Below are 12454 nucleotides of genomic sequence, written 5' to 3'. Positions count from 1 at the left end.
ATATATATATATATAGATAGATAGATGGTATATCTTTATGGACCATCCTTCTTCTTGTGTCTGTATTCAAAGCAAGACTTTAAGTGGTTTGTATCATATTATTTGTACATATTGTTTGCCCTTTGTTTAGCTGGCCTTAAATAAGTTGTATTTAGCATTCAGCTAACATGACCTGTCTGCTGGAACTGGGCTTTCCAATTAGGGTTGGGCAAAATCGTATTGCGTACTCATCAGTAAAACTGTCTGCAATTAATATTTGCCACTTTGCAATTAGTGCTGCATGATGACGTATTTTTGTGTACGACACTATCGTTATCAGGCGTGCATGTGAGCCCAATGAAAGTTGGCGTGGAGCGGCTAACGCTATCCCTAACGCTAACACTATGAACTTGTTTAATTGCTTAAAACACCAACATAAAACAGAGTCCAAAGAAAGCCAGAAAATGTAGACGAAGGCCACGTCATCTGCCCCAGATATGTATTAACTAAYACTGGCTAAATGTCACAATTAGTCGTGATGCAGTTTTATGTTAATGTTGCTCAGCTGGTAACTTTAAGATAAACCCAACTTCTGTATCGTCTAACTCAGTGATTCTCAACCAGGGGTACACAAGCRTATTACAGGGGGTACGTGGAATAATTTCCCAGGTGTGTAAAAAAATAAATAAAAATAGAGCTGAGATATGTAGGGCCCTGTGATTTCCACAATGTGGAAAATGCAAACGGAATCACGGAATTAACACAAAATGGAATCCTGTATAAAACGTGGAATCCCACAGAATTTGCTCATTTGGGGTATTTGATGTATTTTAGATGCTGCTGTTTTCTGCACCTGCCATTACCTGATTTATTTATTTAATTACTTATTCACTTTCAAGGCAATGTTTTTATCTTTATATTTTGAGTTGAAAAGAATAAAAAGTCTGAGAACTAAATGTTCTAGGGGATTAAATAAATAATTTTAATTTAATAATCAGTTGTAGTACATTATAGTTTTGGAGAATCATCATTGTGTTTGGTTGAAGGGGTACTAGTGGTTTGGGAACCACTGGTCTAACTCACCAGTCCTAACGCTCGTAAGCAGCATGTGTTTGGTGGCGTCCAGGTGTCCGTCGTTGGCCTCGGGCTGGATCCCCAGGAGGTGACACATCAGAGGGTACACGTTCACCGTCTCAAAAGGCCCCACCTCCAGGTTCCTGTGGAAAGCCGGCCCCACAGCCCTGAAGAACGGCTTCATGTCCATCTCCTGGTTGTCGTAGCCATGCTCTCCCTTGTTGAACTGAACCGGGAAATACTGCAGAGTGGATGATGCAACAAACACGGTTCAGTAAAAGTGGAACTCTCAGTGAGGACAGCTGAACAGATCTGGACATCTTGGCCGACTTCCAGCAGAGGGAGATGTTGGCTAAGCTAAAAATGTTTAATCTGTTCTGGAGGGGCTTTTCTCTCTTTGTGCCTGCTGTTAAACAATGATTTAATTTTATTAACTCAACATTTGTTAGAAACCAGCTTTTATTATTGTAGAATATGAGCTAAAGTCTGTTGAATAAATATGAGTATATGGTATATGTTAATTTAAACATTACGTAACCGTCCATTCTGCTGTGGAAACAAACAAACCAGATTAAGCTACAAAGGGAGAGAACAAAGAGTCAGCTAATATTGTGATCACTGCCGGTCATAACCCCGAGAACTTGAGAGAACCGACTCCGTGAGTGGATTCACGCAGCTGGCACGTTTTCTTTAAACGTTTTCTGAATTCAGCTCTGCACTTTTGAAGTCCTGATGTGACGGTTCACAGTGTGGACTGACACATTCGGCTGAAAAGTGGCTGTACGCCGGAGTGGCTGAGTGAGTGTGGAGCCAAATGAATATGCTAATTTGGAATTTTGAGGCATGAATTGCTTTGCGAAACATTCGAGAGCGCTGCATGTCATCCGCCAGGGCCTGGATTATCCGTGCAAATGCACTTGATTAAAAATGTAATGTACCGAGATTAGAATTTAACTTGTTGTTGCTGATTGAAAAGAGCTCAGTTTCACAACTTCCAGTGAGCAGATTTAAGGTAATTTAATTATTCCTAAGGTCAGGATTCAACGTGATGACACGTTCAGRTTAGTTATCAACATTATCTCTATCGGTATAGAAGTCATTTGCTTTCCTCGCGACCAATCTAGAAGATCATAATTGCACAAATTTACTGGCTTGTGTTGTTACRTTACGACAGCTGTGATAGCAGGGAATGTAAATGTTTGTTGTTTTAAATGTGGCAACTTGCATAAGCACAATTGGCAATTTCTTTTACCCTTTAAAGGGTAAATCGATAGGACTTGCTGTGGGCAGAAAACTGCAGCAGCACCTGTCACTCTGTTGCACATCTGGCCGAAAGCAAATCACTGACACAGGTGGAAACGTCTGACGCTGTTTTTCCTGCTGTAGAAGCACCAACAAAGTTCATGAGCAAATAATGTTTAAAACCCAACAACGTACCCCGTTGATAACRTATCCAGGGTCGGCCCATAAAATGATGGGCAGGATGCGGTCGTTGTTAGCGTAGTGCAGGTGCTCTGGCATCTCTTCCTTCTTGTACACGTGCAGGTGAGGGTGAGCCCCCTTCAAGGTTTGGTAAACCGCCTCCAGCTTCCCGGGCTTAGGCAGCAGCATCCCAGCGGGGCCGTAGTCCACCAGGTGGAAGGACAGGTCGCTGAACGAAAAGCCCGGGATCTTCCTCAGGATGATCTCGTCCACCATGCCGTTCCGGAACACGGTGCTCATGCCGTGGTCCGCCGTCATGATGATGTTGAGTCGGTCGCTCAGCCCGTGGCGCTGAGCGGACTGCCGAATGTAGCCCACCGTTCTGTCCACCTGCCTCACCATGTCTCTGCGCTCAGGTGAGTCCGGCCCGTATTTGTGGCCCACGCCATCTGGCTCGCCGAAGTACAGGGACACGAAGTCCAGATCCTGATCCCTGAACCAGCCCATCACCTTGTCCGTGTTCTCTCGCCAAGCGGTCTCGTTCTTGTAGTTGTAAAGCAGCGGCTCCACTTCGCGCAACATGGCAACCTGTCCCTGGTAACTGGAAGCCGTGCCAGGGAAGTGAAGAGAGCCAGCTTTCAGACCCTGGAAAGAGCAGGAAAAACAGCCTCCGTAAACTCCACACACGTGCTGGAACTGATGACAAGTAAGTGCACACTTGGTGGGCTCAAACTGTGGGTCAACACAGAAGGAAATCAAATCAGCCATTGCTGTATTCTAATTACAGGGTTCCCACATGTCCTTGAAATCCTTGAAAGTTGAAAAAATAATTTGAAGGCCCTGTAAAGTTTGTGAAAACAGACAAAAATTACACTTGTCCTTGAAAGTCCTTGAATGTTTTTTGGGGATTGAAGTTCTCTATTCTACGGAGCCCGCGAGGGGATGTGGGAGGATTTTTTTCTTTTGCATTCCCTCGCAATACCTTTGCATTCCATCGCAATACCTTTGCGTTCCCTCGCAATACCTTTGCGTTCCTTCGCAATGCCTTTGCGGTACTTCGCAATACCTTTGCGTTCCCTCGCAATACCTTTGCATTCTCACGCAATACCTTTGCGTTCCNCGCAATACCTTTGCGTTCCATCGCAATACCTTTGCGTTCCATCGCAATACCTTTGCGTTCCATCGCAATACCTTTGGGTTTCCTTGCAATACGTTTGCGTTATATTGCAATATTGTTTTGCGTTACTTCGCAATATTATTTTGCGTTCCCACGCAAAAGTTTGATTTGTATACGAACTGAATTAAATCAGACTTTTATTTTGAAATATCTGGTTACCAAAACAGGATGTGTCGCCACAAGTTCGTGAAATTGGCATTGATGTTGCGTGGCTGCACTGTGTAAAAATATCGGCATATGACATACTTCCATGCGTGGTTGTGTGATATATTCATTTTAAAGCTGAATTAAAGCAGTAAGCTAACTCGCTAATGGTGAACATGTGTATTTGTTAATAAACCGGCAGGCACAACAGTGATAAACTACTTTCGCGAGGGAACGCAAAAGGTATTGCGAGGTAACGCAATACTTTTGCGTGGGAACGCAAAAAGAAAAAATCCCCCATGTCTTCTCGCGGGCTCAGTACTGATTTTCATCAGTTGTAAAAAAAACAAAACAAAAAAACTTAAATTTGTTGTGATGGATAACTCAGGGTTATGGTAAACTGACGTGGCTTTCAACAAATAACGTAAACCATAGTTATAGTTTCACCCAATCAGAGCAGAGTAGGGCGGGTCCTTCTTTCTGAGCCCAGGTGAGAGCACCACAGTTCCTCCAGTCCTCACCGAGCRTCTGGACATGTTCACATCCCCTCCTAAACTGAGCTGCCCAACCTCCCAGGACATAATTACATGTCCATGTGTTGTAGATATGAATGTAAGGTAAACATTTAATCCACTTTCTTTCATTGATTCTGACTCAACAACTTCTATGTTCAGTTTTTCACTGAATTTACATGTTAAACCTGTTTATTGGTAACTTTCTGTGGTAGCAGTAGGTAATTGCCATTGTGCGTGGTTCTTAAATTTGAGGAAATTGGTACTGGAAAGTCCTTGAAAGGTCCTTGAATTTCATGTTGACCAAGATGTGGGAACCCTGTAATTAATTTCCTTCCGCCTACAGTCAAACCTTTTGCTGTCAGCTCTATCTCTAAACATCTACGCCTGCAGGATAATTTGCAGCTGAAGTGTCTGAAATCACTCAGCAAAGCTTCAGAGGTGTTTTGTCAACAGAAAAAAAAAGGTTTCTATTGCTGTAAACAGCCTCTCTCTCTCTCGAAGATGAGATGGAAATCGTAGCGCTCAGACCTGTCTCTGCGCCGTGATCCAGATAGGCAGGGAGCCATTGTCCCACCACTCATTCACAAACTGGGTCTGGTAGTAGGGCTTCTTCGCAGAGGTGGTTGTGTTGAACCACATGTTGTGGATTACCCCGTGGTTCTCGATGTAGCGCCCTGCGAAAAAAGAGAATCACTGTCAGCCCTGCCACCGCTCATTATTCACGGCGTGACGCATTTACATTAAAAAAATCTATCAACTTAACGGGCGGAGTGGCGTGACGCTTTTCTGCGCGAGGTCTTACGACTGACTTTGGAGATTAGGAGAATTTAATTTCAAGGAAGTTAAATTTCCTTTAGTAGGCACTGATGATTCGAGAGTCAAAATAAGAAAGGGAGGAGAATTCTTCCCTCAGTCATCCAAGCATAATCATCTTACTCAACTATAAAAGCCGTTGGACCCGAGGACATTCAATTACAACTAATTCCTCTTCCTTGTGCCTCTTTTTCCAGTTCTTACAAAGTAAACTCAGTTTTCTGTCATGATACGCAGATACATTTCCAAGCCAAAGAACCATGGAACTGTGTTTTACCTGTCAGGAGGGTGAAGTGTGATGGACTGGTGATGGTGAGGTACGGAGGCGTAACATATTGGGCTTTGACTCCATCCTTGGCCATTTGGTCAAGGTTTGGCGTGTCCACGTCGCGGTCGTAGTCCCACCGGAAACCGTCGAAGGAAATGAGCAACAGCTTCTGCCTCTCTTTGCTCACCGGAGCTCCGAGGACGGAGGAGGCCCAGAGGAGGCAGAGACCCSTGGTCCACAGCATGACGGCGAAGGCTTTGGCAGGTCTAACCTGACCCCGTCCTTCAGCTGGAACTCTTTACGTGATCACACCCCTGATCTCCAAGTGCAACAACTTCTGAACAAAGTTTCACCAACTTATCTTATCTTATTGATTGGACGGAYTTTATCTCAGCTCTCTCTGCATGCAGCCTGATGAGGTTTATGAGCCAGTTTTATGGCTGGGAGTTGTGTTCACAGCGAATCCCCCCCTCTCCCTCATTTCAGTCTTGAGTACTGGCAGTAAAGCAGAATAATCTCTCTGGGCATCTTGCCCGTTTCTCCCCTAACTCTGTTGTTGATGCTGCCTTTCTGTTTGTCTGCCTGCCCGTCTGTGAGCCGGAGTTTCCTGTGAATCACTGACAATGGAGGAATGACACTTTGATGGGTTTCACCTTGGATTGGGGTGGTGCGTGATTGATCTGACAACAGGAAAATGAAGAGGGGAATGAGAGCGTATATCTCATCAGCTAGCAGTGGTCTCCCAGAAAGCAAAGACACTAATAGACATATTTGTTTTAATAACTCCCTGGATGTTGTTTGGATCTTCATGAAACTTGCAGTGCGCAYAAGATGTCCTCAGATCATACTCAGTATTCTTAACCCAACATTATATATCACCACAACGTGATGTAACCTTATCAATGTCCATCAAACTGCCAGACAAGCTACGTCTTCAGATTTGTTCTTTATCATGCGTGTCCTTGGCAGAAGTTCAAGGGAATCTTCTAATCTTTATGGAGATAAAGGATAACATTCATCAGCTTTCATTTACCTCATTCATATTCATCAGCTTTCTCATGCTGACTCTATCCACTCGTCCACCGTCAGCAAGATTGGGAGAAGTGTTTTGGACTGCCGAGACCAGTGGAAGCCTCAGATCTCTGCTATGAGAACTTTATCAAACGCACACGCTCTGAACTCGCGGGGCAGGCAAACTTTTTCTGACCCGCTCGGTCCTGAGCAGAATTTCCAGCGGGATTCTCACATTTTTCTTGAAGAAGAGAAGTGAGGTTTTTGCCTTCAGCGCTCTCTGCTGTGGAACACCTTTCCYACACAAACAGAGAGCCAAACAGCTTCACCCCACTCCAGCCTGAGAACGTAGAGGGGAATAAAGACGCTGCTCATATTGTTGCGTCTTTTAAAAAAGTATCGAGGTTTAACTTTGATGTAAATCACGCTTTAAGTCCTCTGAATTGTGCATACTACCAGCTGAACGTATACAAACTATTATCAATCAGTTATTGTTTGATTGTCAGCAGGAGAAATGAAACAGTTATAGTGTAGATGTCTTCACTGTTTCTGATGACGCCTTTTACCTCCACTTTATTTTCTTCTCCAGAATACATTTCTATATATTCTATCCTTGCATGCAAACTTATTTGACAAAAACTGGATCTTGCTATAAAAGTTAGTCACCTCTAAGAATATTACTTGAATAAAAATCTTAAAGTATCTGATATTTTTTGCACTTAAGTATTAAAAGTAAATTTCTGACATAAAATGTATTTAAGAATTTAAAGTAAAAGTATTGCATAAAAAATACTTTCATTGGGGGGTGACCTCCCCAAAAAACATTTATATGAAGGCCGAAATGTCTATAATATATTAAAATGGAAAAAAAAAGGTAGGATGCATTAGTCTACCCCTCACATGGGAAATGCTGCACATATTATATATTTGCCACAAACATCTTTGTACTAATATGTCTATGTCCTGCTAATTAATACTAACTAATAGAGTATCATAAAGGTAAAAACATCTCATCCAACTACATTTAAATTCATTCTATCCAAGAAACACAATTTATGTATTTAAAAATGTATTCATTTCATTAAAAACAAAATAAATTTGATATACAAAAGATGAAAAGAATTCACAAATAAAAACTAAAGGCAGCAGAAAGAAGAAAAATATCTTATATCTGCTCCTTTTTTTCTCAGAATAAATTTAAATCTGTCTGGATGGGGTTGTTTTTACATTAAAAGCCAAAATGAAATGGGAGTAATGCCTTTCTACTTCTAACCTTTTTTAAATGTAAAGACTAGAAAGTATAACAAAAATTTCTACTAAAGTACATTAACAAAGTATTCGTATTAGTTACTTTACAACTCTTATTTTGAGTTTGAAGGCCTCACACTTGTTGAAGAACGCTCATCTGTTCAGAAACGTCTGTTTTCTTTAGATTTTCTTTGTTTCAACAGGAACAAAACTTCATCTTTAACGCTGTTTTGAATGCAGTGATTTATTTCAGTCTTCTTACAAAAGATCCAAACGTTCACAGAGAAGTATAAAATGAAGCTTAAAAAAACACTTTCCTGAGCTCTTCTTCTCCCACATGTCGAGGCAGTTTAAATAAATCATCACATGTTAACGCGTGGAGGTTTCTGTGCGTGTTTTTTTGGGGTTATAAATCGTTCCTTAATTCATCTGAGGATCTGCAAACTTCCAGAACACACACCAAGCGTCTGGGTCTTAAATCAGAATTGCTGATGAAAGACGAGCGAGAGCTAAATGTAAAATACATAAACACAACCACGCCTTTGTAGGATGAAGATAAATCCTCAGCTGCATCTGTATTCTGCTCACTTTGGAGTTTGAATGGAGCCTGCTCCGCTCCCCGCTGTGACTGGAAGGAAACCATCAGGATGGTGCCAGCGTGCCCAGATCGATGCCTTTTGAATTGTGTGCAAACAAACTTTTAATGCATGAACGGCTCGTTATCCAGTTATGTGCGAGTGGGTCCTGGTGTAAAGCTCCCAACTCCGCTGGAAGTACGCTGCAAACACACGTGCTGACAAACATTTTAACGGCACAATGAACACAGTCGATCATCATCATCATCATCATGCAGGAGAAGCTCACGCTGTCGTTTTATCTCATCTGCTGCAAACAATCAGTTGGTACAACTATAAAATCCAACTTATTCTAATCAGACAGGTTTTTTTTTTACCAATTAAAGTTCTTTCTGTGCATTTATCCTAAAAAACATAAAACTAGAAGCACTCAGAGAGCACAAACCTCCACCAAGGCCAATTTACCCTTAATTTCACCGAAATTTAATGGTGTGTTACTTTGGCCAATACACACCTGTGGTAAAAATGTCATGAAAATCCATTCATAACCTCTAATTTACACTACTTGCGTTCCATCTCCACTGCGCTGCGCAGGTCGCAGCTGTGCGTTTCAAGTCCAGTTACACAACCTGCGCTCCACTCCGGTCCGACAGACGTGCAGGAAGCAGATCGTGCGATAAATTCAGTGATAAGTGTGGAAGTCAGAGCAAAAAATAATTAATTCTGTGAAAGATGAACTCCAAACACAGCTGAAAACATTAATATAAAAGCTTTTGGTATCTATGGTTGAAACTGTATCACTGTTGTCCATTTGAAACTTCTGATTTCAAAATAAAATCCACGTGTATCGTGTGTGTGTACACATTTGCTTCATGCTACGTTTCTATCTGCTTCCCAAACAGAACCATACATTCTGACAGCATTTGTGTAGAAATATATCCGTATATTTATTAATATAGCTGCAATTTCGACATTATTCCGACAAATTATCCAGCCTAAAAGTGTCTTATTTTGAAAATACAGATGTTGTGCTCGTTTCTTTTCCTGTTATAAATAAAAGCACTGTGTCTTTATTCAGTTTTATAATCTATAATTTTATAATCTGTTGATAAAGTAAGTGTGTCAGATTGTGGAAAGGCTCGAGTCTTTGTGCTCCAACATGAACGTTTTGTTCAGTCTGTTCCTGGTTTTATACCATCAAGATTTCTGAGTTGTTTACTTACAACAATCAAGGATCGTCCCGTTCTTCTGAAGCACAGTGACATGAAGGGACGGCTCGGCTGCAACAGCTGGAACAAACTGTTTGTAGGAAAATTAGCATAGATGTTTCAAACTACAGCATAAAAACAATACAACGTTGTGAAAGTGAATGAGCTGTCAGATAATTAACAAACTCTGCAGCATCCTCCTCTGTTATGAAGCTAATTGAATTCCACCTCATTGTTAAACTGTTTGCTTTGGTTGAGTAAACTCTCACAGCTCTCAGCTGCAGATTCAGCTCTGCAGAAACACCCAGACTGATGAAGACGGGAAGATGGACGCCTGTGGGCGGAGAATGAGAGCTGCGGTGGTCTCACTTGTTGCTTTGGTTTGATCTTTGGTCACAATGTTGGAGTTTTTGAAGACACAAGTGGAGACGTTTGGACTAAAGAACATGAAGACTGATTGGACGTGCTTTGTTTAATATTATTATTATTATTATTATTATTATTTTGTTGAGTTCATGATAAAAGTTGGTGCTTTTAGGCTTCAAATTATTGATTTGATTCATAAAACCTGCAGTTTTTTTGTTTTTTGGTTGAAACTGTGACACAAAGATTTGCTTCGTCAGTCTAAAAGTTAGAAAATATTTAGATGAAAATGTGTTTTTTAAACCCTGAAGTGTCAGTTAAAGTAATTTTGATGTTTTTAAATAGAAGTTTAGAAAAGGGGGGTTTGGCTGCAGCAGGGTTGGGGTCTTCTCACCTGTCAGGGAGCCGTGCTGATGCCTGAGGACACCTGAGAACACCTGAGGACACCTGAGGACTGTCTGATTGTGTGTTTTTTAAGTTCTGAACATGGGCGGACAGCAGAGGTTCACCGTGAGGCAAACAAACAGACAAAACTTTCTTTTTTAAATCAAAATAATAAATAATGAACGCCTTCCTCGTCATCCCTCCCCGGCCCGTCGTCGGGTGCGTTAAAGTCGGTGTCAGCGCTTCGTCAAACCCAGACTGACCTTGAGCGTCTGTCTGTGGAGTCGAACAAAGCCTGCGTATGAATCCTGCTCCTGTAATGTGTGCTGACACTGATTTGATAACAGTGAGATTAACATATAGAGAGGCTGCAGTCATTTCCACCTGAACTGCACGGCACGGCACGGCACGGCACGGCACGGCACACATAACATACATTATTAAAACCAAGCAGCAGGAAAGTGACAACAAACATTTCCATAATATAGTAGGTCTTCCTTCAACAGAGCCCAGCTGTAGTACACAATTATCTTTCAACCCTTCAAGAGTCCATCGCAACCATGACGTTCTTTCTTTAATATTTATTGCTGCTCAGACCGTGTGACCTGAAGTTATGGCAGGACATCAGAATGTAAACCAAATAAATTCTAGTTAATGATCCATCCATAATAAATGGTCATAAACATTAAGTATACCTGTGGGTTTAAAGAAAAAAGTTAATGTGTACTATATTACTGCCTCGTCATGAGAAGACGGCCGTGCAGGTTTTTGATGATTCAGTTCGGTTTATGTCGAACCAGCTCAGAGAAAATGTTACGTCAGGGCAAAACAACTTCAAACTGTAGATCCACTTTAGATCTGGACTAGTTAAATAAAAAAACACATTCACATAAAGGACTTTAGAAAAGGCTGATGATACAAAGAAGTACTTTTTTTGATGTCTCGGTCTCGGACATTGTGGACTCAGGATTGTGGCAATATTACCAAATTATCAGAATATTGTCCAACTTACTTACCATCTTTGCTTTCATTGAATGTAAAGCATACAGATTCAAATTTAAGCATGACTCTTTGATAATTATGTTTTTTAACCTCTTTCACCCCCCACCCCCCACCCCCAACAAAGTGAGCAGTGGTTGTCTTGGAATGGGAAGTGTATCCACAATTCAAGTACATGAATCATAAACATAAGTATACCTGTGGGTTTAAAGAAAAACCCCACATAGATTGAGTTATAAGCATTTTTTTATGTCCAGATACCCCATTTTCAGGTGTGGTGGGCTGAGGAGGAGGATGGGGACCCGAACATCAGAGCTAAACAGCAACAAAATATCTGAAGCTCCTATGTTGAATAGTTTTTGAGTTATAAGCATTTTTTAATGTCCAGATACTTTCTTTTTCAGATGGAGCCCCATGGGGTGTATTGTAAAACTGTTGGCTGGTGCAGTGTAAATTCGGCAGCGTTGTGCTTTCAGAGATGGCAGGAACTACGTCAAACTTATCGTCACTTGGAAAGGGAACAAAAAAAAAGTAAGTGATGTTAGCAAAGCTAGCTAGCTAGCATTAGCTACCCAACACTGACACAAATAAATGTAGTCAATATTAGCGATATTAGCTACACATAATAACTTAGCTATCTGTATACAGTACGTGGGCAATAGATTTTTTTAATTGTCTTTACTACAACACTACAGCAGGCTGCATCAAATCTTCTCTTTAAGCAGCTTGTTGGAAAAGACTAGCCTGGATAAAACCAGACCCTGTCCTTCACTTTGCTTCATACAAGGGTCTGGACTCTCAGCTACATAGAAGCGATTCTTCCTGGAGGCGTGGCCTCTGTTGAAGTTTACAATGATTGGATCGTTTGGCTGCGACGTATACGTGCCAGCTCCACTGTGAAGGAGGCTAAGCTAAGAAGCTAACTGGAAACTGCATGCGCTGTAACAACCCTACTGGGAGGAGAAAAGTACCGAGCTGAACGAGACGACTGTAAATGAGAGCTGCTGCTTTGTCAGACAAATTAATTTTAATTTGGAAGCCTTATCAATACAGACTGGCTTCATTCACTTCCTCCACTGCCGTATGCTAAAATAACTAGTAGACACTGCACAGAAAATCAACATCATTCAAAACTCCGCCTTCTTTTCTCTGATTGGCCTGAACGAAATTCTCCTGGGCTACGTTCACACTGCAGGTCTTAATGCTCAGTTCCGATTTTTTGAAAAAATCCGATCTTTTTGTGTGAACGTTCACATTACATTTTAAATGTGACC

General features: G+C 41.5%; 1 protein-coding gene across 1 annotated transcript in view; it reads right to left on the bottom strand.

Moving 5' to 3' along the window:
* Positions 1–5923, bottom strand: part of LOC106527594 (ectonucleotide pyrophosphatase/phosphodiesterase family member 7) — a 7393-nt gene extending 1470 nt beyond the window's left edge. Inside the window, exons 1-4 of the mRNA XM_014022517.1 lie at positions 5402–5923; positions 4840–4985; positions 2491–3120; positions 1063–1294 (exon numbers count right to left, since the gene is read on the bottom strand). Of these exons, the coding sequence (XP_013877971.1) occupies positions 1063–1294; positions 2491–3120; positions 4840–4985; positions 5402–5636 (1243 nt within the window). The 5' untranslated portion in view covers positions 5637–5923. The remainder of the gene's footprint in view (positions 1–1062; positions 1295–2490; positions 3121–4839; positions 4986–5401) is intronic.
* Positions 5924–12454: the final 6531 nt, after the last annotated feature.

This window comes from Austrofundulus limnaeus, unplaced genomic scaffold (genome assembly GCF_001266775.1).
Source record: "Austrofundulus limnaeus strain Quisiro unplaced genomic scaffold, Austrofundulus_limnaeus-1.0 Scaffold333, whole genome shotgun sequence".
Classification (NCBI taxonomy): Eukaryota; Metazoa; Chordata; class Actinopteri; order Cyprinodontiformes; family Rivulidae; genus Austrofundulus; species Austrofundulus limnaeus.
This window is presented reverse-complemented; position numbering and strand designations above follow the sequence as displayed.